The sequence below is a fragment of the Daphnia pulicaria genome, chromosome 5, assembly GCF_021234035.1.
Source record: "Daphnia pulicaria isolate SC F1-1A chromosome 5, SC_F0-13Bv2, whole genome shotgun sequence".
Classification (NCBI taxonomy): Eukaryota; Metazoa; Arthropoda; class Branchiopoda; order Diplostraca; family Daphniidae; genus Daphnia; species Daphnia pulicaria.
The window spans coordinates 3,893,027-3,918,004 of record NC_060917.1 but is presented as its reverse complement, the minus strand read 5'-3'; the positions used below and the strand labels follow the sequence as shown (position 1 = coordinate 3,918,004).

General features: G+C 40.1%; 2 protein-coding genes and 2 long non-coding RNA genes across 7 annotated transcripts in view; 1 reads left to right on the top strand and 3 right to left on the bottom strand.

Moving 5' to 3' along the window:
* Positions 1 to 334: 334 nt before the first annotated feature.
* LOC124341473 overlaps positions 335 to 24,978 on the top strand; it is a 172,030-nt gene continuing 147,386 nt past the window's right edge. Inside the window, exons 1-4 of one of the 3 annotated variants that reach the window (XR_006918289.1) lie at positions 360 to 415; positions 457 to 510; positions 578 to 991; positions 1,113 to 1,439. This is a non-coding gene — a long non-coding RNA (uncharacterized LOC124341473). Of the gene's footprint in view, positions 511 to 577; positions 992 to 1,112; positions 1,440 to 24,978 lie in introns of all 3 variants that reach the window. The other 2 variants (XR_006918290.1, XR_006918288.1) reach the window with 2 other exon arrangements.
* Positions 2,691 to 3,539, bottom strand: LOC124341613. The gene is made up of 2 exons (XR_006918534.1): positions 3,257 to 3,539; positions 2,691 to 3,195 (listed from the first exon to the last, which is right to left on the bottom strand). It is a non-coding gene; the product is annotated as an uncharacterized LOC124341613 (long non-coding RNA).
* Positions 12,086 to 14,011, bottom strand: LOC124341139 (DNA-directed RNA polymerase III subunit RPC4-like). Its single transcript, XM_046794093.1, has 8 exons — positions 13,767 to 14,011; positions 13,447 to 13,699; positions 13,242 to 13,373; positions 13,026 to 13,167; positions 12,869 to 12,952; positions 12,663 to 12,793; positions 12,339 to 12,593; positions 12,086 to 12,273 (listed from the first exon to the last, which is right to left on the bottom strand). The coding sequence occupies exons 1-8, from the start codon at positions 13,856 to 13,858 to the stop codon at positions 12,154 to 12,156; spliced, it is 1,209 nt and encodes a 402-aa protein (XP_046650049.1). The 5' UTR covers positions 13,859 to 14,011; the 3' UTR covers positions 12,086 to 12,153.
* LOC124340772 (dedicator of cytokinesis protein 7-like) lies at positions 14,526 to 24,973 on the bottom strand. Of its 2 annotated transcripts, XM_046793398.1 has the most exons (40): positions 24,745 to 24,973; positions 24,372 to 24,662; positions 24,073 to 24,307; positions 23,835 to 24,005; positions 23,649 to 23,770; positions 23,434 to 23,575; positions 23,229 to 23,366; positions 22,958 to 23,156; positions 22,646 to 22,863; positions 22,399 to 22,579; positions 22,210 to 22,332; positions 22,010 to 22,148; positions 21,804 to 21,945; positions 21,536 to 21,724; positions 21,368 to 21,471; positions 21,140 to 21,308; positions 20,705 to 21,081; positions 20,465 to 20,642; positions 20,273 to 20,404; positions 20,182 to 20,211; positions 19,862 to 20,124; positions 19,609 to 19,790; positions 19,271 to 19,365; positions 18,910 to 19,213; positions 18,586 to 18,672; positions 18,138 to 18,343; positions 17,947 to 18,081; positions 17,461 to 17,496; positions 17,036 to 17,188; positions 16,807 to 16,965; positions 16,571 to 16,747; positions 16,428 to 16,506; positions 16,186 to 16,367; positions 16,025 to 16,119; positions 15,783 to 15,954; positions 15,546 to 15,726; positions 15,337 to 15,482; positions 15,146 to 15,272; positions 14,960 to 15,086; positions 14,526 to 14,895 (listed from the first exon to the last, which is right to left on the bottom strand). In XM_046793398.1, the coding sequence occupies exons 1-40, from the start codon at positions 24,807 to 24,809 to the stop codon at positions 14,721 to 14,723; spliced, it is 6,426 nt and encodes a 2,141-aa protein (XP_046649354.1). In that variant the 5' UTR covers positions 24,810 to 24,973; the 3' UTR covers positions 14,526 to 14,720. The 2 variants fall into 2 exon arrangements, with proteins under 2 accessions (XP_046649354.1, XP_046649355.1); XM_046793399.1 differs by lacking the exon at positions 17,461 to 17,496 and having other exon boundaries at positions 24,745 to 24,971.

Here is a 24,978-nt window from a genome sequence, read left to right as displayed (position 1 = left end):
CGTATGGAAGTTTTGGCCGCGACTGAATTTGAAAAGGCTCTTTGTCAACAAGAAAAAACCATCTGATCCAACAAAATTTTAGGCAAGTTGTTCCCATAATATAGTAGACAAAAGAACGTAAAGAACTAATAGTTTGTTATAATTTAGGCAACAGAAAATCTCATATATAGAAAATCTCTTTTGCCTCTAGAGGCAAAAGAGGATTATCCTACTACTGTTATACCAAAAGCCAACGGAACTTATTCCACGCGCTCCAAGACGGCATTATTATGGTGTGCCCTTGTAGTACCTCCACCAAATTAAAATCTCCTTTATACTAATTGACGTCATTTTCCAAGTTAGGCACACATGTCCGACAACAGACGTATGTAAACCAGTATAGGAGCAATCCACTTGCTGTCAGTAAGAAACAGGCGTCAGGAAAAAGAGACAGTTAAATGTTACTTGTCGCTCAAGTTCTCCACTATCTAAACTTTATCACCTCCATTATACCAATGACGTAAAGCACAGGTAATAAGAAACATTTTTATTCCTTTTTGATTCCATAGGTAATGAGCATTTGATTTTCTTTCAACAGATTTAGAAACACAAAAGTGTTGAAATTTGTTTTAACGGTCGTTCCACCGTATCATAAAGTGAAGCATCTAGCCCGATGTCGCTCAAGTTTTCCAACACGGCCCCAAGAATAACTCGCCTGCTTGGATCTATTCATTGGCTAGACCTCTGATTCTGGTTGGATGTTTCGTTTTTTTCGCACAAACGGCCTCAAATCGTTGAGAGAATTCTCTGTAAGTGTGAACCGTCCATGCGTGTCCCGCTGAGAAGAAATGGCAACCAGCGGCCAACCAAAAAACCCACAACATGAGCATAGATGGTAAAAACCGGTAAAACCGTCAGGGATGTCGCCCGTCACAGAGGAGTGAAGATAGCTTGGAACTTAAGTACGACAAAGCATTACCACGAGAGGAACGAAAAAGCTGCTGCAAGACGGGTAAGGCCACCTTATCTTTCTCGACTTAAGGGCACACTTTAAGGGACTTTGGGATGTGGAGCCTTGAAAGAGTTAAAATGTCTGAAAAGCTAACTAAAAACTTTGTCTATTCGTGTCATAGGGAAAGCTGCTGGAGTAATCTGGTGTTTTGTGTTTATGCTCATTTGATTTATTTCGTGCCAGCTAGTGAAAGCCGAAAGGCATGTCGAATTCAAGTTGAGCTGCTGCTTGCTGTCCGGAAGCAAGCAATCCCGCCGTTGCGTTCGGAATGGAGGAGGATTGAACAGGAATCTAATGACTGTCAATAGGTGGCTGTCAATAGGTGGCTGAAATGATGTCCACCAGGTAGCGCGAGTGTCTTCAGCACTGACACAGAGCGGCCATTTTGTTTCAAGACGCAGTAGAGGTGGGTTGTTGGTCGTGACGTTCTCACGATGAAAATTAAAAGGTTTTCATTGTTAAGTTCATATTTTTATTGAATTAAAAATGTTGATTTAAAAATTTACAGATGATTTAGCATGTAGAAACCACTTTGCCAAACCATTCAACTCAGACTTGGGAAGTGCCTGTACATTGCCGAAATGGCGTGCCTCGTGCGTCTTGCTGCCTGTTCTTAGGCGTACGTCTCATCCCATGCAACAGCAAAAAGTAATTATTTTGATCAAATGTCTTGCAAAAGTACTACAGATTTAGTTAACATGACTAGAGAGTAGACCAATTTTCTCCGCTACTATAGCAAATTTGAATCAGATATCAAAGTTATTCTGTTGGACTGCGTAGTTTTCTGTTACTCTTGTATTCTTTTGTTATAATGAGGATGCATGTGTACACAGTTGTGTTTCTCGTAAATAATTTTCCTTTCTTAAACAGGTATAACAAACACTTCTTTGCTCATCTTGTTGCAGCCAAATGGTGAAAGGTGTGATGAAGACAGATTGAACTGTTGCATGCAGCATGCGGTTGCAGTGTAATCCAGAAGTTGCTGTGCTGTTGTAGCTGAGCTGTTCCATCTGGGTTCCTGACTTCAAAATTGTTGTGTTGTCGTTTTCATCCATGCCATGAAATTGCTCTGTGTTAACTGTGTGCTGATTTTAAAAGTTTGATCTGTTGTCTTTCGAGTTTTCACTCAATCATGCAGTATACGACTGAGGCAACCTGATCATTATCAGGTTTGACACAGTCGAGAACTGCTAGATTAAACAAGCTTTCTGCGCCAAACAAATAATAACTTGCATGTAACTTGCATCATGTTATTATCGCGGTAGAGAAAGCGACAGGCCCCCCCCCCTGGGGGCCACAAGAAAAATAAATGAATGTAAATATTATAAAATAAACTTTGTAAGAAATAAAATATCCGAATGAAATAATATTTGTTGCAGTAAAATATTCGAATAAAATTTTCGCGAAAATTTTTTAAAAATAGTGTAGGGAGAATTTAGAATTTTTTTCAAAAACAAAAGTCTGGACTTAGCAAGGTGTGGATTGTTTTAGAAAAATATCGGTTTATTAGTTTTACTTTGAATTTTAATGATAGAAAATTATTTATAAAAAGGAAAGTTTGAATGATATTGAAATGTAGAACATGGGTTTGAATTTTCATTGTTGTATTTTGTAAGTTTACATAGCACTCAAATATTTTCTCACATCATGCAATTATCAGCAGCAGGAAAGGTACATAAGTGAAAATAGAGACATGGACTTGTTATTTATCAATCAATCTTGTATTTCAGCAATCTTTCAACACATCCAGAGAAATACTTCAGAACTTCGGTGTAAAGGTCGGAGCAGCGTGAGTAGTGGTGACATAATCGGGAGAATTGCAATAAATATGAACCTCAGTTTGGTAGTAGTTTGGAGCAGGGTAATACTTAAATTCCTCGATGTAGTAAACTAGGCAGCGTACGTAGTTGTGTAATAGGCGGCTTCTTCGGTGTAGTACTTGGGGGCTGCGGTGTTGAAGCTAGGTGTAGCGTAGGTCGTGGTGTAGTAGACTGGAGCATCAGTGTAGTGTTTCAGTTCAACGTAGCACCAAAGAGCAGCTTTTGTGTGGCAAGTCGGGACTACGTAATACTTGGCCGCCTCAGTTCTGGTTTAGGTGTTGAGAGTAGTATCAGGGCAGAGAAGTACTTTGCCGCTTCGGTGTAGTACTCGACCGTTTTGATGGAGTAATCAGCGCTCCCGCTGATTAAACCTCGGTGTATCAGCTGGGAACAGAGAAGTACTTAGGAGCGTCGGTGCAGTAAGTAGCTGAGAACAGAGTAATACTTAGGAGCCTCATGTAGTAGGATGGGCAGTATACGTAGTCATGTAGTACTCCCTCGCCTTGGTGGTGTAGTAGCTCGGGGCAGAGTAATACTTCAGGGCGTCAGTGTAGTGTCTCGGGGCAGCGTAAGTTGTGGTATAAAACTCCGAAGCTTTAGTGGTGTAGTACTTGAAGACCTCGATGCAGAAACTGGTCGTTGCGTAAGTTGTGTAGGAAGGCAGCGGCGTTGTGGTTTGATATCCGCCACACCAAGAAGACATCGCTACACCAGCGGTCGATCCAGCCATCAATCAGGGGGTCGAGACGTCGTCTGCTACAGCCTCGACGTGTTGTGATTCTGTGCTCCCGAATTTTTGGATTTTGTGCTTTTTCTGGTTTGTTTTCATCAGTAGTCTTGGATTTATCTCGTTTGCGAGAGAATCTGGACTCTGCAGAGTATCTTTTTTTCTATAGTTCTCAATTTCTTTCTTACCCTTTTCTTGTTTGTTTCCTTCGATCTACTGTCTGTGTATAAAAGCCCCCCCCCCCCTTCCAGCTGATCTGTCAGTAGCCTGACGGATAAGTTTTTCTTTTCAGTGTTTCTTTTCATTTCTTTTCTTCTATCTTTGTATCACACCCTTCTGCTGCCTTCTTATTTTTTCTACTTCGTCTTAATTTCTTCTTCTTATATCAGTTGGCTTAATTGTGTTTTTTTTGTTTATCTCCCAATTAGTAGACTCTCTTGTGATCGTGATCGTGATCGTGATCGTTCTTCAGCTATAAAGGAATTCATTCATCAATCGTAAGTTGCGAAGTTCTAGTTTCAAATTTTTTTAAACAGGAAGTGTGTGGTGAAATTCCACCCCGTCCGGTCTGGTTCTAAGCATAACTGGAAAAGGCTTGGTCCCCTAGTTTATTGCTCTAAAGAGCTAAGATCTCCGGTGATCTTGCTCCTCCTCCCTGGGCGAGTGGCAAGGCCAGCTTCTCAATCCGTTCTCGTGTCGTGGGCTTCCGAGTGGAGCGCCGGAAACCTTCTGGTGGAGACCTTGGGGGGATTGAGTACTGGTCACTCTGCTCACGCCTGGTTTGAGGGGTGAGGGAACGGGGGATAGTGTAATCTCTTCGACGCCGTACTCGTCTTGCCTGTCCCTCCCAGTGTCGAAGAGGATCGTCCATCTCTTTCTTTCTCTTCCTTCTCGCTACTTGATTCCCTTTTTATAAGGGCCCTGATCTTAATTGCTAGCCACTAACTTTCTCCACTTCCTTAAGATTGATGGGAGATGATGATGATGATCCAGGCGGAGATCCCTCCGTCTGGGGTCATACTTCCCTGGCTCTCAGTATCAACACACCTTCTCTTAGTCAACCCACCTTCTGCAAAGCTTGCACCCTTCCGTTCGTTCCGATAGACTCTAGATACAAATATTGCGTGAATTGTAGAGCCACAATGGTGTCCAAAATGAAAACGTCCGGCACTAAGAGAGATAGCTCTGCAGCTCAGTTTTCCCTCCAAGAGTCAAATTTGTCCAAACAGCAGAAAGATGATAATGATGATAACTTCCCCTTCCAATTCGACAAAGCTTTCGGAATGGATGTCGATTCATTCCTTGATCTAACCTCAGCAGAGCAAACGCTCAAACTGAAATCCTTTTTTGCCAAATTGGAAGAAGAGGCAGTCTCTGTCAAATCTGAAAAGACTTTAATGTCAAGGAAAATCGAAAAACTTGAAAAAGTAATCGAAAATAGAGCCACTCTCCAAAGCGAATTAAATCTAGCCAAAAAAGATCTTTTTACTGCCAAATTATCTCTTGCTGACAAAGACATCCGGCTCTTTGATCTGCAATCGTCTGTCAATTCAGCTATGACACCGTCTTTGATCACACCCCATTCAGCTTCAAACCCTCAAACTAGCAATCCCTCCGCTCGTAAACAGTCTTTGGTACCTCCTTCCGTTTCAGGCTCTAATCTTTCCAACTCGCACGGCACAAACCATTCCCATTCTTCAGACAGTTACGCTACAGCGGCAAAAATGAGGTCCAGAGACGTTAGACCTGTACTTATGGCAAAGATAGGCCCCCTAACTAACCCATCTAGTTACTCTGAGTCAGCCGTAGAATCCATCCTCGGACTCCAAACAGATGGCCCTATTGCACAGGACATCAAAATAAAAAATGGCAACTTAGTGATGCGTTTCAACACGGCTGCGGATAGAGATGAAGCCAACAATCGTATAAATGCCCACCAATCGAAGGGATATAAACTCTTTGACAGAGTTTACGTTCCCACCACCCCCTTCCCTCTGCTTGTCCATTTCAATAACCTTTCTCAACGTACCTTGGCAGAACGGTCTGATGACCTCGAGATGAAAATAGCTAAGGAAAAATCTCTCATTTCCCAAGTCGAGTCTAGCAACCCATCTCTGATGGGCTGTGTTGTCTCCGCCAGGGTTCTTAGAAGCAGCCCTAATTCTCATTCTTATCTAGTCCGTCTTTGTGTTAACTCCTCGGCACTTAAAAAGTCTATCTTAGCTGGTGGTCGTATCTTCCTCGAAAATAAGGCCCATCGTGCGATTGATGTTGATGTCGACAAAGAAGTTAGGCGATGTCTCAAGTGCCAAAGATACGGTCATATCAAGCACTTCTGCAAATCGTCTTCGACAGTATGTGGATGCTGTTCTCTGGATCACGAAACCTCCACTTGCACGGTCCCTAAATCAAGTTTTAAATGCCCGAATTGTCAAGGAAACCACGAGGCAGGGCACACGAGCTGCAGTGCTCAGATAGCCGCAGTTTCGAGATACACCGCTCTATTCTCTTCCAATGACTGATAGGGTTTCGTCACTATCCTGCCTTCAAATCAATCTTAGGCACTGTAGAGCAGCCGCTCTCTCCCTCTCTCAATTTATTTTGGACTCTGGTTTCGATATAAGTCTTATCCAAGAACCGTATGCCACCTTCAATAACGGCATCGAAGTAAAATATATCCCTCCTGGATACGTCTGTTTCCACAATCTAACTAAAGATCATGCATATGGAGCTGCCGTTTTCGCAAAAGCATCCCTCAAGGCCTCGCCTTGTCCCTGGGGCGCCACAAACTCCATTAGCGGTATAAGAGTCAAGATCAAACACAAAGAGATTTTCTTCTTCTCCGTCTATCTCCGTCCTAGTCTTCCCATCATCCTTTCTTCATTCAATAGTCTGCTATCAGAACTGTGCGCTAATACTAGACACTCAGTCTTCGGTTTGGACACCAACGCCAAAAACAAACTCTGGAATAGCTCAGGTACAGACTCCAAAGGTCTGGACCTAGAATCGCTGTTTCAATCTTTTCAGTTAAACATTGCCAATGCCAGCTTGGACAGCCTATCTCACAAGCCCAGTAACACGTCGTTTATTGACGTCTCAGCCTTCGGCGACTCGCTTAACCTACACAACTGGAGATATCCCGACTTCCCTTCGCTGTCAGATCATCCGTTTATTGCTTTCTCGGTGTCCATTCAATCTCTAGATTCGTCCAGCACCACTCATCGAGGTGTAGGCAACTCGCTCCCTCGCCCCGAATCGTGCAACCTTGAACGTTTCACTACTTTACTTCGCCTTCAGTCGCATAATCTCCTTGCCAAATCATCTACTAACAGTCTTCATAGTACTAACGATATCAACACATCTATCACTCTTCTTACCGATTGCATCAGATCGTGTGCCATCAAAAGCAAAAATACAGCGTCTCAATCTTTAACCCAGCCAAAAAAAATGCCTTGGTGGAATAGGGAACTCTGGTCTCTTCGCCACGATCTCAGGATTGCGTACAAGAATAGGTCTCTTCTTAAATCACCCGAAGCAGAACTCGAATACAGATTAATCAAATCCAAATACCAACAAGCTCTGAGGTCTCATAAGAGGGCCTCATGGAAAGATTTCTGTTCTGCTAATTTCAATGGCGATATTTTCGGAGCGTTAAAAAAAATAACCCAACCACCCCCTTCCAATGGCCTTCCCCAAAAACTGAGCTCTCTTGGATCTGTTTTCAGCTCTCAGAATCAAATTATGCAGTGTCTCGCCGACAACTTCTTCCCAAAACAACCTATCACATTACCTCAACACTCCTCGTTAGAATCCGAAGTTTATAGACAACTGAACAGCGGCCTCCCATTAGACTATTCTCCACCTATAACTTTGGTTGAAATCCGTGAGAACCTGAAACAACTAAAAAATACCTCCACTCCAGGATCAGATGGTCTCTCGATGATCTGGCTAAAGCTTAGTATCGAGTACGTTATGCCTCTTATCGAATCTATTTTCAATGCCTGCGTCTCTCTCAATTACTTCCCACCTTCCTGGCGATCAGCCAAAGTAATTGTTCTGAAGAAACCTAACAAAGACTGTTACGAGACTGTCAGCAGTTTCCGTCCAATCAGCATCCTAAACAGTCTATCTAAACTATTCGAAAGAATCCTCCATACGAGACTGAAGAAATTAGCAATTGACAATCAATGGTTTAGCCACAATCAGCATGGTTTTCGTGAGGGCAAGTCCACAGAAACTGCGGTTTCAGATCTAGTCAATCATATAGAATGTAGTTGGAAAGCAAAGAAAACGGTAGCGTGTGCTTTTTTAGATATCAAGAGTGCATTCGACGCTGCATGGCACCCAATGATTTTACGTGGACTCATCTGCAAAGATTGTCCAATGTACCTTGTAAAGCTAATTGAGGCTTTCCTTCTTGATCGCACCGCCACTATCTCGTCCGGTGATGAAGAACTTTGTACCACTCTCGAAGTAGGTTGCCCCCAAGGGAGCATTTTGTCACCATTCCTTTGGAACATCCTTCTCGAATCTCTATTCCTACTCTCCTTCAATTTTGACTTCATAATCATTGCATATGCCGACGACATTTTACTATGTGCCACCAGTGTCTTAGCTCACCTAGCAGTCAGCAACCTCCAATTAATGTGCAACTCTGTGGTTGATTGGGGTCTAAACTCTAAACTCTCCTTTAATGCACTCAAAACTGTGTTTATGGTTTTCTCTCGTAAACAATTTGATCGATCTGCTTTCTGCCTTGTCATAAACAACGTTAGCATCCCTCACTCTAGAGAATGTCGCTATCTAGGTCTCATAATAGATGAGAAACTGAACTGGCGGGCCCACATTGCTAAAATTTGTACGGAGGCAACCAAAACCTTCAATACTATCAAAAGATGCTTCCGGCTATCCTGGGGCCTCTCACGCTCCAAACTTCTCCTCCTCTACAATGCGGTAATCATTCCAAAAATCTCGTATTGCTGTCCGTGTTGGGTTTCCGCAACCAAATTCTCCTGGTGCAGGAAGAAGTTGCGCAGTTTTCAGCGACCAATTGCTACGAGCATCTGTCGAGCCTTCAAAAGCACGTCTGGTCAGGCGGGCTTCGTTCTGGCTTCGACAACTCCATTAGACCTTAAACTTATTGAAATCACTTGTAATAGGTTCTTGGCGGGTGCTCCAATTCCAGTCTCTTCATCGTCGGTGATCGCAATCCTAGTGGAAAAAGCGAGATCGGCAATGGTCATCGCTAGTCGTCCAGATCCTCCCTCCCTTTCAACAATAAAAGCCACCACAAGAAGATTAATCTTAAATCAATGGAACGAAGAATGGTCCATCTGTACTTCCGGCTGTCTCACTAGAGAATTCTTCCCATCTATCCAATCCGCTCTTACATTGAACAAACTCAACCCCTCTTTTGAAGTTATGCAAGTGCTATCTGGACACTCCTTTCTTTATAAATTTCTACACCAGATCAAAGTTCAATCTTCTCCACTCTGCTCTTGTAACCAGGACGATGAAACAACTCAACATTTCCTTTTCTCATGCATTAAATTTTCACAGCAGCGCGCTGCTCTGATCAAGGCCGTCAACATAACTTCCTTACACTGGCCACCCAATCTAAATGAATTTGTATGCAACACCATACTTTGGAAGGCCTTCGTGACCTTTATCACCCAAACTAAAAGATTGGTCAAGCCATCCAGATAAAAAACTCAGTTCTTTTATCCCATTTGCAAATTCTTTTCGGCCGTGTCTACTCGTCACAATCTCTGGTACCTCGACCGGGGCTTGCTACTTTGCAGTACCCAGCCTCAGGACGAGAGGTACCAGTAAGATGTTACAATTCTTAGTCGTTTGAGGCCTTTATTTTTTTTCCACTTTTTGCTAATTCTTTTTCTTTTTTTCGGCCGTGTCTACTCCACATAATCTCTGGTGCATCGACCAGAGCTAGACGTACGTTACAGTACTCAGCCTCAGGACGAGAGGTACCAGTCAGATGTTTTTTAGTCGCTCGAGGCCTTTCTACATCTTTATACCCCCTTTCATAGCATTCTATCTTCTCTCTCTTCCTTTATCTTCATAAATCGCCATACATTACCACCCGTCCATTTCGTGCGTTTATTTCATATTCCCTTTCCCATATCTAGTCCAGTGTTGTATTCGTTATTTTTATATTTTTGACTGTAATATACGGGTAACACTCGCCTTAAGACGAGTAACACACCCTCTAATAATAATCCAGCCATCAACGATACAACACTCATCAAGACCACAACGCTATAGTTGACTAAACAGGAAATGATATTTAATATTAATGTTTAAATTTAACAGGCATATTAACAAATAGAAAAAAATATAATTGATACAAAACTCAATGTAAAAATAAGAATATTTACCCATAATAGCGAATCGGTTACACGATGAGGAATGCAGCTGGTGACAGATAAAGCACTGTAGTTCGAGGACTTTTTTATACGACTCCTTTTACGCACAGTAATGCTTCGGGACGTAGGTGTAGTAGCTCGGGGCAGCGTAGATTGTAGCGTAGTACTTAAGCTCTTCGGTGTTGTAGTAAATAAGATATCGGTGTAGTAGGCAGGGGTAGCATACAAAGTCGTGTAGTATTCCGGTGCCTTAGTGTAGTACTCTGGCTCTCTGGTGATGTAGCTCAGGGCAGAGTTATACTTCGGAGGTTCGGTGTAGCAGCTCAGGGCATCACAAATTGTGATTTAATACTCTGGATCCTTGGTCGTGTGTGTAGTAACCGGTTGTTGCGTATGTTGTTGTTGTGTAGTAAGGCGGCGGCGTTGCGGTTTTGCATCCGCCATAAACAGGAGTCATCGGTACACTAGTGGTCGACCCGTTAACGATACAACACCCAACAGCATACGACGACTTGGATAACTACACAGTAAAAAAAATCAAAACATTAATACACAACGCACGACGCCATTGTTGACTAAACAGTAAATACATTTAAACATTAGTGTTTAATATTAACAGGCATATTACCAAATAAAAAAAAATTGATACAAAACTCATTGTAAAGACAGAATATTTACCCATGGTTGCGAACTAGTAATACGATGAGGAAGGCAGATGGTGACAGATAGTGCGCTGCAGTTGATGCCGTGATGGAGATGCTCACTCGACTGACTTTCCTTCAGCTTTTCTCTCTCCTTTTATACGATTTTTTTTTCTCACCCTTACCTCTAAAGCCTTGCGGGTGTTGTACCTGCTTGATAATGATGCAAAACGTCCGTCCTCACCCAACCTCTACACTGCTGCATGACACGTTTTTCTCCGTGGCCTTCGAGTGTGACTGTCGTTTCCTTTGGCAGGTTGTTGACGTTGCTGGGGATGGGTCTAATCAACATCAAAATGAATACCAAATGGTTATGTAACACATCCCGTTCTCACCCAACCTCTGCATGACAAGTTTTATGTGCCTTTCCTTTTGCAGGTTGTCGTTGCTGGGGATGGGTCTACAACAACCAAAACACTGAAAAAAGCCACAAACTGTTTTCATTTACATGTTAAAGCAAGAACCAAAATAGCACAGCAGTAGTTTTACCTCTGTTTGCTTTTTCTTGGGAATGGAAATGATAGTATATCACTACTAGATTAACAAAAATATCAAAAACTGCTTCAGAAGTAGTGAATAGTCATTAATCAGAGTCAAGAGAGAACCTGTAAAACCAACAATTTATCACAGAGTATATATTTATTTTCAACACATGCTTGAAATGGTAGCAAAATAACCATGTCTATTATGGTGTTTACCTTTTGCATTCATCCACAAATTCGGCTGTAAAGCTGATGCTTTTAGCTGTATATTTTGTATAACACCCAGACCACAGCTTGAAAGATTCTTATTATTGAAAATTGAATGATATTTTGGTTGTGCAATATTGTCAGGTTTTTATATTAACGATGATACTGCTGTTCTCTCTTTTCTGCTCTCTCTTATTTTTATTGCATTTCACATTCTCACAACTTCGGAAGTTTGAAGTTTTGACGATCAGACAACGACTTAGAAATTAATGAAGAATGTTTTCGCGCAGTAATCGGGTTGATTTTGAATTTCGGTCTGCGTAATTGGGTTGATGAACAATAACTGGCGCCCATTTAATGGTGAAATTGAAAAATACTCGATAATTCGACAAGTAAAACGAAACATATACAACTCACGATCTCCACTCGACCAGTCTTACCTCGTGACCGTGTTCACTAACTTCACTTCTCAGTCTCTCACCACTCACCAGCAGTCTCATGCGTGACATGACAGATAAAAATAAGACGTTCTGACCTGCGGGTAATCGAGTCAGGGAGAAAAAAAAATGGAAACCCCACCAGCTCGTTAAAATATTGTCCGACCTTCTTCGGGCCAAATCCACTTTCAGAACCGTAGGGGAGGCGCTAATAAGAGGCACTTTCCTGTAATCTTTAACAACTAACGGATAATGGGGATAAATGATAAGAACCATTAAAATGAGAAAATCAAAACAAAATAACAGATTATTACGCTTGAAAGCCCTCAAACCAATCTATCACTCGCCGAATTTTATTCGAAATTTCGCAGCATTAAATTGAACAATGACAATAAGTAAGGAATATTAGGAATCAGCAATTAGTTCATCCCAATCAGGTAAACAGACAGTTTTGTATTTGATTGGTCCTAGTGCTCTCATTTTGCCGGTCTTATCTTCTGCATCAACCTCAACGGAAATCAAATCCTATGACAGATATATAAACCTTTATGCAAGTGTCAGACGAAAATTTTTGAAAATCATAGAACTACCTGTAAGTAAGACACTTGGGTAGCGCTATCCAACACAAAAGAATGTTCTCCCATTTGCAAAGTTATCTTCCCTGATTTATGGATGCGTAGAGTTCCTAATCGACCTTCAGGAATATCTTCAAAAACACTTTCTTTATCAGGTTTTGCTTCAGAAATGGAGTGATCAACGACTTTCTCTTGAATTGCTGTCCCAGGTTCGTTTTTAACTTGATGACGTTCCTTATCCGATTTCAGGCTTGGCAGCACATCTGGTAACTTCAATCAAAATAGAATTGCACGATTAGACGACCAACTACCAGGCGATAATGTCATATGTCAACGTACCTGAATGAACAGTAATTCACCCTCATTTTCGAAAATGTGTTCTCCTGTGACTTGAGAAGGTTTCAGACGTCGCTGGTAAGAAGATGCTTTAGGAGTCGGAATTGGTTTTTTCTCATCCTTCTCTTGCTTGACTAATGTAAATTTCAATATTATTTTTTTAGTTTGTGTGCAAAAAGATTTAAAATTTCTGAAAAATATAAACATACTGGTGACCCCTCCTTCTACTGTGATGGCTGGTTTGCTTTCAGATTTTATACCAATATCATCACCTTCTTCCTTTACACTTGCATCTAAATAATTATAAAAACAAAAACAACCACATTAAATGTACCATTCATTTACTGCTACTTCAGTTATGCATACCTAAACTTGATTTTGGAAGTTGGATGGGCTGCATTACCATGTTATTGTCAAAACCATCACCCAGTTCAGAATCATCCAAGAAATCATCTCTTAACAATGCACTCAGAGCAGCGTCTTCCTCTTCCTTGTTCACTTTGGAATTCTGTTTGATTTCAATTAAATTTACTGGTTATTTTAAATGTCTTTTGTTAAAGATTTGAAGAATTGCTATCCTACCTGAGTGTTCAGTCGTGGTTTTTCTAACCCACCAGAAGAGCCTCCACCCTCTCTGTCAGCATATGCTGATGATGAACTTTTCATTCTTGGATTCGAATCACATACTCCTTGTCCAAAAAGTGCTCCTTCGCTCTTAAAGAATACAATGTAATAGTTGAAGGATATTAGACATATTATTAGCATAACAATACTAAAAAATTAGTACTTGAACCCATTCCTTTCCTCTGCCTCTTCCTCTTCCCCGGTTATCATCTCTTCTACCACCTCGCCCTCTGCCATTACTAGAAGATTCTGCAGAGTTGTCAACATTCAAAGGTGCCTCCAGAGTTTTTGTGCGCCTTACTGGGATTGTAGGTTTGAATTCCTTCTTTGGTTTTGCAGCCCCTGACACAGAATTTAAATTTGGTCTGGAACTCCCACCTAGGCTAAGATCCCTTTCACCACGCAAAGAAGGTAGTCTAAAAGTTATTAGTATTTTAATAATCAATAATGAAAATTTTTATTGCACAATCGTTAGTTCATTACCTCCCTGATCTATTGGCATTTAAAGGCGATGTCGCTGCTTTGAGGGCGAGTTTTTTTACGAGATCTGATGGATTTCCTCCTGAACCGCTCATTTTCAATTTTCACTTTTTACTTCACAAAATCGGGTTTTACAATTTTGTCTTTGCTAAACAACAAAGCATTATTTTATCTAAACAACACTGTCGACTGTCGCACTCTGCTCGACTCGACTGCTCGTCTGCTGTCGCGATTTTTGAGCCTACAGACGAACTTTCGCGACAACTGTGCAGTGTTGCCAATTTATGAAACTGAGTGGCTTAAAAAAATCGTCGTTGTGTCAGGTTGTGTCTTAGATTTGTCCAAGCAGGACCAAAGGTGGTAGACGGTAGACCTTTTGGCAATTCAGTCAATGCCAAATGCTGAGCATAGCTTACTTTTACTTAATTTAGTATGTAATTATGTTTGCATTTTTTTTTAAACAATCGACTATGACGATAGGTTACCGATATTGCCATCTAGTAGTCAGAATAATAACTATGGTCCCCAGCTCGATTAAGGCAAAAGCGCTCTCGCAAATTGAAAAACAATAATTTCACTAGCGAAAAAATCATTCTTAAGAACTAATAAAATATCAGCAATAGTCATAACTCCGCAAATATTGTAAATTTATCGTCGAAGATTTGTAATGTTGATAAGCCAAAAAAATTTTTTAGGCAGTCAACAAACTTAATAATTTGAGACATGTGAGCTGCTTCGCGAATACGCTTTGTTTGGCGGTGATTCATGTAGAGAAATTCACTTTTATTAATGTAAAAAAAATAATAATAAAATAAGCGGAACATAAATGAAGCAAAGGAATGGTTCTTAATCGTAGCAAATCTTAGAAACAAGTATGAAAATACTGTGCTCCAAGCAAATTTACTACCATCAGTCACTAATAATACGAGATGCAACTTTGCTCATCGATGTGTCTGATCATCTGCGATTACGCCGATTTCGAGTAGTATGTCCGTTAGGAGAAGAAGGATCTATGTTAATGAGCGGAGCGAGACGCTCTGTAAATCGCCGATAATTCCTTTCCAATTCTTTTTGATAATCCAGTTGGTCCGGGCCAATTAGATTCTTGTTTCGTCTTAAAGCGTCGTTACATCTAGTAAATAGCAAAAAAAAAATGTAGTTACACAATTTAGTAACGCAAAAAAGAAAAGAAAAACCTTTTGGAAAAATCTTTGAAACAAAGGCGCAATTTGAGTTGGAATTTGTCTGATGTCTTTTCGGGATCCGCCAAATCAGAGAGGAAAACACTGGCTACTTCCAAAGGTCCTTGATTAACTGTGGTTCCTACAAAATACAAAGATTTTAAGCATAGAGCACATAAACCACGAATGTAACACACTTACCGATACAACCCTGCAAAACCATTTGTAAGATTTTAGGGTCGGGTGGTTCCTGAATGGTCGCCAATGCGAGTTCAGTTGTTTTCTTCTGTATATCTTCAATAGCAACTTCAATGGGCGTCAGTACCACCTGCAATTTCATACTACATTACAAATTGCACAAATAGGTAGTAAAAATATAAGTTAGACTATACCTGACGACGTTCAGCGACTTGTATGCGCGTTTTCACGTAAGGAAAATGATTCGCAGTAGTAAGCACAGTTTTGCGCTTGTACTGCTCATGCAGTTCACCGTGAGCTCGCCCATCAGGTGTAAACGGAGTAGCATACATGAACCGCTCTGTGTAAATTTGAAAACATTAACTTCTGTCCAACAAATGGATCAACAATATAAATTGTTTACTAATATTGAAGTTCCGTTCAAAAACCGTCAAGCGGTGTCGTAGTTCAGATACATCGAAGTAAGGCTCAACGTAAGTAATCTGAATGTAAGCTCGTTCAATATTCAGTTTCGTCACATCTACTAGATTCGAATCTTTAATCATAACCACAGCGGCCGCACCGAATCGCTCACAGTAAAAATTCTGTAACACAAAGTAATTTAGTATAATCTAGTGGCACCGAAGTTTCGATGAAATACCTCAAGACGATGCGAAATCTCAGGGAGTTTGGTTAATGTTGGTTCCTTATAGATGAACTCTTCTCCATCTAAATCTCCGAACTTTGGTCCGTAAAAACCAACTCGAAAGTAGGTGCCAAACATTCGTTTTCCATGTTGTTGCTCAATTCGGGTAAACGCGTCACTAAGTTTTCTAGAATAACGTTACAGATATTACACCATAATATGGAAATGAACATAAACAATAATCGAGTTAATCATACCCATGAATATTTGCTAGCTTCTTGAAATCACGGTGAGCTTCTGCGATAGGCGTTAGGATTTTATATACTTCATTCATTGCTTCAAACATACCACCCTGAAATAACATGGATTTAAGTTTTAGCCAAATAGAATAACGCAGTAAAAATCGTAAAAATCTTACAAGTTGGAATGAACTGGCCGACTGTTCTAGAAGACCGATGAGCCCATTTTCGGTGAAGTATTTTCCAGTGCAGAATCCTTCTTCGTCGGGACAGAGAACGTCATCCGATACGGCACTTTCCTCGACAGCGTTAGCCGAAAGACGCTCGAACGGCATAGCTCCAACAGGCAAGTACTTTTGATCTTCATAAGCATACAAAATTTAATATATTTGATAAATTGATATTTACCGCCTATATTTACCTTCAAGCATACAAAGATACTCGGACACCAGAGCCGCGCTATGGACGAGACACATGGCCGCTTCGGCGTGATTTCCTCGCTGGGACATAAGTTAAATATAACAGTAATAAACAGCGATCATTCCTCGTCCCCAAAATTGTTACCTCTGAATGCTTCTGAGCCATGTTGGCTAACCAGGTTAGTCTAAGATCCGGAGAGTTTTGATAGCCTTTTGCAATACGATACATGAGGTCGAGAAGCATTTCTGGATCTTCTTGAAACTCTTTCATTTTCACCGTATCTGACAAAATCATGTGCAAATTGAAGACCAAATCTTGAACCTTCAATACAAAAGTGCGATAAAAATCCGTCAATTTTTGAAATGTGTTGAGTAAGATACCTGTTCGGGGAAAGTAGTATCCTGCAATTCAGTGTCTTCCTCAGCGTATACCAAAATGGTTTTCAAAGAACGTCTAAGAGCTTCTTCGTTGAATTGCGCACTAGTTCCAACTAATGAACTCAGCGACATTGTAACCTGCATTTTTACTCGGGCAAAGTTCTGCATAGAAAATAATAAAATCATACAAACAATAACGAAAAGAAAAAGGTTATCATGTAAAATGACTCACGTTTCCTATCTCAAAGTTCTGTCTCATCAGGAGATACAACGACGCAGACGCTTGAGAACGAATGCTGCTGATGCTGTTGCTGCAATGTCGCAAAAGGCGCAGACACAAGTCAGCACACAATTCAGTTTCTTCGTCAAACAGCAGACCTGGGAACTAGTAATTTATAAAAATAATGTAAAAATAAAACAGTTGCAACAGATGGCAAGTATGCAAAAGTGTTCGGATAAAAGGTACAGGGATGACTAAAACTCGTCAATTTTACCGCCCAATTTTGAATACTGCAAAATGTGTTTAATATGCCTACCGCTAGATGGCTTTAAGTTAAAAGTTAAATTCGACACAGGATTGCAACAAAATCAGATAATTTACAAAACAAAAATATATAAGGTTTTGTCGTAAAATCTGATAAATGAGCTGTAGATTACTTGAGTCCTTGCAGCAGTTTCATGAAGTAATAGCAGCTTCAAAAAAAGAACAATGACAAAACACATCAATAATGTCATGTTAAGATTGTCAGTCATGTTTTTCCACAATGTCCTCAGTATAAATAGCGTATTCGGTGACCCTTGATAATGTCTTGTCAGCCTTCTCAACTCGAACTCATACGGATCACTTGTTGATCAACACATTCGGGAGGAAAGTCCCCGGACCCAGGCTAGAAAGTGGCACTCATGAGACTAGCAACCTGCTTCTAGCAGATTATATAGGCCAAGATGAACCCTGTGTTCTAGCTTATCTGCGGGCCAGGCGATCGTCAGAGCGTAGAAATAGAAGGAGTTGATCATTCAACTAACACAACGGGGCTCATTCGACAAGAACATTTTTTCTTTAAATTTCCTTGAAAATTTCATTGTAACATGGACCTATCTTCATTCTTCACATATTTATGGTTTTAAGAATAAAATATATACCTTGTACACGAGCGCTCGCTGAGTCGCAAATGCATTTTGTAGTAGCGCAGTACTCTGGCAGCAACCGAGTAAATGGAGCAAAACACGGAGGGCTACTGGTAGCAGCATTTGCAAGTTATCGTGTTGGGAAACAACCTGTGTAAGGGCCAGATGTAATGCATCGAGAATAATACTTCGAAATCAAGTAATACCTGCACTATTAGCTCCAGCATATCCAGAATTGTAAGGCTAGTTTGCGTTGAAAGATTGCCCTCAATGTAGGCGTCCAACTCAACGTCTACCCGAGGTTTTTCTCCTGCTTCATTGGTCGACCGATAAACTGCTGTGTCTTTGCGCCACCGTAGAGTTTGTCGGTCAGGCGGTACACCCAAGGAAGAATTAGGCGACGGATTTCGTTCTTTAAACAATAGAGGATTAAAGAAAAAGGTTATTTACAGAGCTTAGAAAGATGAAAAACAAGCAAAAGAATTAGTATTTCATAGCAATAGCAATACAGTTTTTAGCAGCTATAATCATGCATATCAAACAATCAAGGCAAAGCATGCCAGCTATCTTCGTTATTTTCACGGTTAGTTTTCAGCTTTCGTCGCAAAACTTTCAAAACGTGTGCAGTGTGCAAAAAGCAGACGACTGCCCCACCTGGAGTGGGTTGTGTATGGGCAATTCCTGTGTAGAATTGCGAATTTCCCACTACGCTGCCGCTACCATTTACCGCTGCTCCTCCAACTTTCGTTCAAAGTAAAACGTTCGTAAAAATACAATTTAAAAAAAAAAAAAAAAAAAAATGCACATTTAAAAAACAAAAACAAAATAATATACAGCCAACTAATCCCGTGTCTAAACTCATACAAAGTAAAAACTTTGCTTTTAGTTTAGATCGAACTTAAAATTTTTAACTTAGACCTCAATAAGAGAGTAGGTTCTAGATAATGTAAGTAATTATTTATTTTAGTGATTAATTACCGCGACGGCGTAGGATGAGATCAGAGCGTGCAGATCCTTGACCAAGAATCATTTCCTCCAAGCGGGACTTAACATTCTCTGTAGTTCGCCCACCTCGCTGTTGAATGCAACGACGTATTCCGCGCTTACCACGGTACTCAAATCCAGATACGCATATAAACAAGAGCTCTAGAAGGCGGTGGAGCTTTGCGGGATTTAATTCAGACCACCAGTTCTTCAACGGTGCTTCCTCAACGTGACGCATAACCCACAATGAGCAGATTAATAGATGACGGGTTGTTTCTGCGTTTACTTTCCCTTTAATCTACAACAAATAATTTTTTTAAAGAAATTGCAGCAGAAAATAACTTGTTTACTATACCTGATCTACCGGAATTCCTGCAATGGCTTGCGCAACGGCAGGATTGACTGTTGAAGAATCTTGTTCTTCATTACTTCCTTCGACCAGAGGCCTTCCTGTTTGTTCCAGAAAAAGAAAAACAGATGTTTTATTTAGACTACTTTATTTGAATAAAACGAATTTGTATGGTGCGAAACCAAATGAAGCTGTGCATTCCTTAAACAACAGCTCATCCCCGAACGACCTTAATGTTAATGTAGCGCTTTGATTCATCTCTGCCTCATGACAGCTCTTGCTTTGTGACAGGTTATGAGAATTTGTCGCATAAATCTACAGGATTCAAACAAGAATGTGATTACCTTTGGTCTCTGAATTCCAGTCAAACAGATGGGGCAGCGCTTCAAGAAGTACACCAATCAGAGGTAAGTACAAAGTGGCAACTCGTGCTTTACAGCTGGCATCCGAATATCTTGGATCCCAGTCGTGACTGGTCAGTAAATTCCTTACTAAATTCGCCGCACGTGCATGAAGCGCAGGACTCCTATGATAACGAGTGACAATAAATGAAATTAAGCATTTAAGAGATTGGGACATGTTTGTTAAAATACTTACTGTAAGTCAAAGACGGCTGCCAGTTCAGATAGAACCAAGCCAATTAGAAAATGCTGTTGACGAAATTCGCCAGTTAGCTCGGCAAAGCGCGCCGAGCTAGAAACGCCGACCAACGTAGAAACAAAAGAAGATTGACTGTTTGATGAGGATACAGACGGTGAAGGCGACGGCGATGAAGCAGTTGAGCTGCATAAAGGCGTTGAGTAAGGCAGATTAAGAGCCACGAAGTGTTCATGTGAACATATCACGCGCAAAAAGTCCAACTGCGCACAAACATCTGTTAGACACGTTTCAATTGTTAATACTAACAATACAAATACCTTTAAACTGGTGATGTGAGGAATTTCATTCTAAATAAAGAATGTTATGGTTATAATCTAATACAATATTTTAAAAATACAAATTCATTACCGGGTAAAGTGCCTTGTCTTCTGCTAGCGTGCGAATGTAGCAACGAATCAGAGAAAAAACAAAACCACGGTCCATGACGGAAAGCAGGTCATGAAGAAAGAAGGACAGATGGATGTTCAAAGATAAAGCGCTCTAATAAAATAAAATTGAATTAATAAAAAACAGAAACTGTTTTAAAGATTAAGTCTTTACTTTAGATTCTCCACCATCACGTCGCTGTCTTGACAAAATTTCGACTGTGACAAGCGAAACCAATCGCCCTATGTCTTCCAAGAAACGTTCCGGAAATCTTTGCTTCCGGGGAGAATCTAGTTTTTGACTTGAACCCAAGTACTCCACCATACTTTTTACCATCAACTCAAAAAAGAACCTGCATGTTTAGAATAAAAAATGTAATTTGGGTCACTCAAACGTTACTTCAAAAAATCTTACCATGCATTGGAAAATACAGCATCTCGAGAAGTGTTTGTAGACATGGCCCACAATAGAGCAATTTCTTCGTGTAGGAGTTTACGCAGACTGGGCCTGGACGTTGTTGGGGATTCTACTCCCCCTCTCGAGTTACTATTCCTTTCAGCTCCTTTTAGACAGCTATTTATTTCTGCATCCAGCCCTAGATTATCCGCGTTCAAATGAACCTCTGGTTGACTTGTTCTTCTGTGTTGTTTCCGTTGAGGAGGTATGGAGAGCGGACGATGCTGTGCTGGTCCGTAGGCGCGACTTTCTTGAGGAACACATGCTTGGAAATGGACATAAGTAGCTAAAAGACTATTTCTTCCGTGTAGATCATTTAAATGGTCAAGAATTTCCTGAAATGGTAAAACTCCTATCAAATATTGTACAAATATAAATGTTTCTTGTACTTACAGTGAATGTTCCAACGATTGAAACAAGACAATCAAACGCTACACTTGTGCATTTGAGAAGCTGACCATTCAATAACGGAGGAGAGACAATAAGTCCTATCAATTTTTCAAGAATCAACGGAAGAAACTTGACCATTTGCTCGGTTTTTGAGTTGGTCAGATCGCCAATACTAGATATTTTAAAATATTATTGTGAGTTGTTGATAAACATTCACATTAATTTTCCAACCTCTGTTTCAAACTAGACTCCATATTAGCTTCCCCGATATGGGGAACGATGCGATTTTCTTCCAAAGCAGAACAAATATTCAAAAAGCGATCCAAATGGCGATCCTGAACAACGACGATGTAATGTAGATGGCAAAACAAAAATAATAAATAAAACTATGATAAATACCAGAGTGTGAACCGATGTAATGGCTTCGATTACAATATTGAAGATTCCCTTGTGGTTATCTACCCAGCGTGTCCCAGGTAACATCACTTCTGGATTGATGTAAAGGTAGTTTGGTGGTGGAGGATCTAACATTACCGGAAGAGAGAATTCTCCCGTTTGTAGGCTACCATCTTTCAGCATTGGTAACCACTAAATAAGCAAGAAAAAGCCAAATATTGTTCAACGGAATCTCGAAGTATTAAAATTTGTTGCATGTGTTTTTGTTTACCGAATATCCAACAACAGTTTCGACAGCCGTCTGTTCCACTTTTCGCTGACAAGAAACATGATAAAAGGTGAACAATAAATGATGGCAGTCTTTTAAGTTTGCAGGTAGTTTGATTTTAACTTCATCGTAAAAATCAGGGCACCTGAAAACCAAAGGAAATAACATATTAGTAAAATTGGAATTGATTGGTTCTAGATTTTTAGTACTTATTGTGATAAGTGACGGCAGTAAAGTAGTCAGAAGAAAACTCGGCGCATGACGATTTACCAAAAATGACAGGCATCGCATGAGTTTCTTGTTCCCCACACATAAACTGTATCCTTACTGAGATATTTCGAGCTGATCCTGTGCCAAACATCAAATACATTATGAGAAACTGATACATCTAGAAGGGAACATTATTTACCTCTATTTGCAAAATTCAAATTTTTTGGATAAACATACAGCAAATTTCGGTAAGTATAAAAAGGCGTGTAGACCTCCCTGGGAGGGAATTCAATTAGCTCTTTGGTAGGCCTTATTTTGTCATCTATTACGTAAAAGTGGAAAGAGATCATAATTGCAATAAATATGGAATAACGAGAGCGTATATTACCAGGATATGGGTGTAGTTTAGCTAACTCTGGAGTCAAAGAGCATTTATTTTCTTCGGGACAAGGGGAAACTTCAAGTTTCAACGTGCCGGGTATACATTTCAATCTTTTAAGTGCATTGTTAGATCTTCTTAATTCGTGAAGGTATTTGTAAAGATCGTCGTCTCTGAGGCGTTCTCCCTCCTATTAAAAGAGATATTAAATAGTGTCACAGCAAATATTTATATTCAGATAAAAATGCTCTCGAACCTGTTTAAAAAAACTGGAAACGGTTAGCGTGACGGGTCGGAAGTTATCTAGACTCGATCCTATTTCATCTCCCATAGAAGACCAGCTGCTTCGTTTGTCATGGGATCCGCCAGTACCACGCCTTTCCAGAGATCCGCGTCGCGACCAGGACCCCGATCCTGTGTCAACACCAGTTTTTCTCCGGAATTGATCAAAACTACTAGTGCTACTTTTGCGATCTATTTGTTTTGTTTGTTTGTTGGATTTTTTTTCACGTACAACAGAAAATTGTAAAAATGTTCTTTACTAACTACCTATTTTCCTTATTCTTACCTAAACTATTTGCTCCCAAGGGAAGGCCTGCTTCATTCGGAGCACTCTCTCGTTCGTTTGTTTTATCTTTTTCACGATCGATGTTACTAGCTCCATGGAGTATGCTGTGCAAATGAATGCCAGTCCAAGCAAAGGGCATTCTATACCTTCCAAGCCTTTCGCAGCAAGCTACGGCATTCGCTTTGACCTTTTCCCGGTTCTGTTAACCAACATCGCAATTTAATTCTAATAATATTCAAAGTAAACAAAATAATAATATTTGTTTGTATACCTTATCATCTTTGATGTATGGTTCAGTGCATTCGTTTATATCACCCTGAAGAACTTTTTCCAGTTTAACCACAAGAAACAGATCCGTCGAAGGATATGTTGTACTGAATGTACAAGAACGACTCAAAGTACTAACATCCTGATTTTTAATATGTAAAATGAATAGGGTATTTCATTTTAACATCAAATTAATCAATAGTACTTACTTGGAAAGGAATATGAGTAGCCAACATGTGCTTGATTGAGTCCGAGTTCAAATCAAAATAGAAGTTTTCCGATATTTTCTTCTTTTCTTTGGCATCGTACAAAGCCATCGATGCATAAATTGGTTCGATCTCCAGTTCAAGCCTTGAGTTTAGGTACAATAAAATGCACGCATAATTACATAATCGGTTTTGCAAACACTTGTGCTTATTCTTACTGAAGTTGAGTGCATTTGACTAAAATTCGATGGCCCAAATGTTCAATCGGCATATCAGGTTGACAGCGTCTTTCGATAATATCTTCGTCGTCTTGAGGTGGGTATAATGCAAATAGCGTATCCTGTATTTTAAAATTTATAGAGTATAAATGTTTGCTATTCGCAAGGAAATTAAGAAAGGCTTACCAATTGCAACTCATTTCGTCGAATTTTGTTAACGTTATCTATTACGTCAGGAGCCAGACGGTCTAGTAATCCTGGAAGAGGAGGATCACTAGCCGTTTGTCGTAGATCAAAAGTTGCCCAACTGCCGCGCGGTGTGTCCGACACAGAGCTCGAGCTACGAATGGAATTAGCCTGCAGATTAATAAATTAAACGTTAAAAAAATGAAGAATTCTAAAATCATTTGAAAAAAACCGGTACTTTTGTTGAAACTGGGTCGATTACAGCAGTGCTTTCATTTTCATTGTTGAAGTTGACATCATTTTCGTCATCAATTTCGAATTCTTGACGAGGAGTAGCCGCTAATGCATTAAGGCGACTAGCAGATTGACGAGCAAGACTTCCACTGCTGAAATCTTGATATCTATGCTGAACAACAAGCCATGGTGAAGTATAACAACGAACACAATCTCGTACATGAGAGTTCAATGATTCCCTGAAAAATGTAATTCATTAGTTCTGATTTTGTTTTGTTCCTTATGTCATGTTTAGTCATATACAATGGTTCAGGAGGAGTTATTGGTTGCAAAGTACGCCATGGTCTTGGTAGTAGATGGAGCTGTAAGTCATCTAGTGGAAAACTAAGGAGGAGTTTCAATGGATCTCTGTCACTCGCAGTAGCATGTTCATTCATGACATCCTCGTAATCCAATGGTTCTAAAGCTTCATTCCATGTGAAGGATTGAGCACTCTGTATACTACCAGCATATGATACAGTTCGACTTGTTTGATAGCCATCACTCATCTGACTAGCTGAAGACATTGCTCTCCGTACTTCAGATGCATGCTGCCTGATTAAGGACAATTAATAGATATATTGAAAATGTTTTTATTGCTAGAAAAAAAGGAAAACAGTATATTACAAATTAATACCTATGTAGTCTTTGAACAAACGGTCGTTGCCCGATAGGATTTGAAGCTTGTGAGGGCATAGACATGTTGAATCAAAAGTCTGCAGTTTAGAGTTTAAGAAACACAATCTCCAGCAAAACAGACATAGTAAAAATATAATTAGTATAATTGGAATGTCTGACAAATTTCGAAAAACTCGCCGTAACAGTAAGATTTGTTTATTTTTTGGTCTTCGTTATCTGTCACTAACATATC

Coding starts and splice junctions, on each gene's coding strand:
- LOC124341139 (XM_046794093.1), bottom strand. CDS start 13,858: ATGAGCGGTTCAGGAGGAAATCCATCAGATCTCGTAAAAAAACTCGCC. Junction 13,374..13,446: donor GAGGAAAGGAATGGGTTCAA/GTACTAATTTTT, acceptor GTATTCTTTAAG/AGCGAAGGAGCACTTTTTGG. Junction 13,168..13,241: donor AACCACGACTGAACACTCAG/GTAGGATAGCAA, acceptor GAAATCAAACAG/AATTCCAAAGTGAACAAGGA.
- LOC124340772 (XM_046793398.1), bottom strand. CDS start 24,809: ATGTCTATGCCCTCACAAGCTTCAAATCCTATCGGGCAACGACCGTTT. Junction 20,212..20,272: donor AAGACAAGGCACTTTACCCG/GTAATGAATTTG, acceptor TTCTTTATTTAG/AATGAAATTCCTCACATCAC. Junction 17,497..17,946: donor AGCGAGCGCTCGTGTACAAG/GTATATATTTTA, acceptor CTTTTTTTGAAG/CTGCTATTACTTCATGAAAC.